The 2435-nt window shown below is 24.6% G+C and overlaps 1 protein-coding gene across 1 annotated transcript in view; it reads right to left on the bottom strand.

Moving 5' to 3' along the window:
* The window catches only part of LOC117173797, a 70250-nt gene that overhangs the window by 64504 nt on the left and 3311 nt on the right, over nt 1–2435 (bottom strand). Inside the window, exon 3 of the mRNA XM_033362439.1 lies at nt 76–622. Coding sequence (XP_033218330.1) covers nt 76–622 — 547 coding nt within the window. The remainder of the gene's footprint in view (nt 1–75; nt 623–2435) is intronic.

Genomic DNA, 2435 nt, shown 5'->3' with positions numbered 1-2435 from the left:
AGAACAAAATGAAAATTCCATAGGCATGGAACAAAGGCAGCATGCCCAAAGTACTGGTATTTCGATTCATAAAATCTTCCGTTTCATTATAATGGCGTAGTTGGGCAAAAACATTTTTGTCAGTCAGCATCACTCCTTTTGGAAGTCCGGTGGTTCCCGATGAACAGGCAATTAATAAAACATGATTTTCCGGGTCAATTTCGGGCAACTTGAAATTTCTCAATTCCGAGTCTGAAATTCTTGAAATTAAATCTGGGATATTAGGAATTTCGGGATTTGAAGCCTCTGCATAGAGAAGAATTAATTTTGGAGACCAGGGCAAATTCCTCAATATTTTTTGCAACTTTGGCAAACAATACATTGACACGAAAATATATTTTGGCCTTGAAATTGTCATTGTGTGAATTAATTCACTTTCGGTGTAGATTGGATTGAAAGGACATATTGTAGTTCCCAAGAAAATGCTGGAGAAAACTGCAATTGCGAAATTTAAATTATTCTCGCTGCAAATTCCAATTCGGTCATTTAATTTTAATCCCAATTTCTTTAGGCTTATAGATAGCTTTTGGCTTTTCGCCAGAATCTGACTGTGGGTCAATTGTTCGCCTGTTTCTATGCTTATCTGTAAACGAATATTTTTAATTTAAATTTAATGCTTCAGAAAATATTTAAAAAAAGGAATAGAACCATCAGCATTTTTTCAAAAAAAGTATTTTTCTTACAAAAACGTCCCCGATGCTGTTAAAATTTTCAAAATTTTTCTATTTATCTATCTATTTATTCTTTTAGGGAATTTTCAAGGGTTTTTTCACTAAATATTATAAGAAATTAGGCAGCGCCGTCGAAAATTTTGATACTCGAATAGCAGCATTTTAATTTTGTAATATTTTTAACATAGGATCTTTTATAAACGGACGAAAACAATATTTTAAATGCAAATTTAAAACTTGGAAATTATATATTTTAAACCAAAAAAAACTTGTCTGCCCTAAAAGATGACTTTAACAAAATACTTGAATATTCAATAAAATAATTCATTTTTCAATCTAAAAAGATGAATTCGAAAAACAAAATAATAGTTGATATTTAAACTGAAAAAGATGAAATTTCATTTTAAAAAACTGAATTTTAAAACCAAAGACGAGTTTAAAAAAATTTCAATATTGAAAAAAAAGTTCCTCTAACTTTAGGTCAAAAGAAGAATTTTCTGTAAAAAAATTTAATTTTCAACAAAAAATTTAATTTTCTAAAAAACAGTTAAATTTCCAACCAAATAAAATAATTTTTTCACTAAAAAAAATTATTTTCAAGGAAGTAGTTCAACTTTTACCCAAGTAGTTAAATTTTAAATTTTAGATAGTAAATTTTCAACAAAATAGTTAATCTTTTAACCAAATAAATTCGATTTGTTTTCAACTAAAAATATGAATCTTCGACAAAAAATGGTTGCTCAAGAAAGTAATTTAAATCAAAATTTGCAAAGAAAATAGTTGAATCCTGAAGCAACAAACATTAATTTTCAACCAAACAGTAACATTTTTATTTTAAAAAAATAAATTTCTACTAAAACAGATAAATTTTCAAAATAAAGTTAAATTTTCATTTATAAAAATTATGAGTTTACTTTTTCAATATGAAAAAATGAATTTTAAACAAAAAGTAAATTTTCTACGAAATCGTTAAATTTTTATAAAATAAATATGCAATTAATGAATTTTTGAATTAAAAAGATAAATTAAAAAAAAAAATATTTAAATTTTCTTCCAATAAAGATTTCAGTCGAGTTGTCAACGCCAAAATATGAATTTTAATCAACAGTTAAATTTTTTTATGAAATAGTTGAATTTTTAACAAAACAGTTGCAGTTTTATCATAGAAAAATGCAATTTCTACTAAAATGAATGAATTTTTTAATTAAAAAGACAAGTTTTCACAAAAATATCTGAATTTTTATATAAAAAAAGATTTGGATTTGAATTTTTAACACAAAAAGACGAAGTTTCAACAAAACAGTTCAATGTTTCAAACGAAAAAGGATGACTTTTTAACAAAAAGTATGTATTTTCAATCAAATAGTTGCATATTTATCCGAAAAAGGTGAACTTTTTACTAAAACAGATTAATTTTTAAATTAAAAAAAAAATTTCAACAACAAAAATAGTTGACTTTGCATCCAAAAAGAGATTTGAGTTGACTTTTCAACACCAAAATATAATTTTTTTTTCAAACGGTAAATATACTACGAAAATATTTTTGATTTTTTAACTCAGAAAGACTATTTTTGTAAACAATATTGTTAAATTTCTAACCAGAACGTTCTATTTTTATCCAAAAAAGATTTAATTTGATTTTTCAACATAAAATATGAATATTATTTAAAAAGTAAATTTTCTACAAATATAGTTGAATTTTCGACCCAAAAAGGCGAATTTTCA

The sequence above is a fragment of the Belonocnema kinseyi genome, chromosome 5 (assembly GCF_010883055.1).
Source record: "Belonocnema kinseyi isolate 2016_QV_RU_SX_M_011 chromosome 5, B_treatae_v1, whole genome shotgun sequence".
Lineage (NCBI taxonomy): Eukaryota > Metazoa > Arthropoda > Insecta > Hymenoptera > Cynipidae > Belonocnema > Belonocnema kinseyi.
Note: the sequence above shows the minus strand (reverse complement) of the source record. Positions and strands in the feature narration are given on the sequence as shown.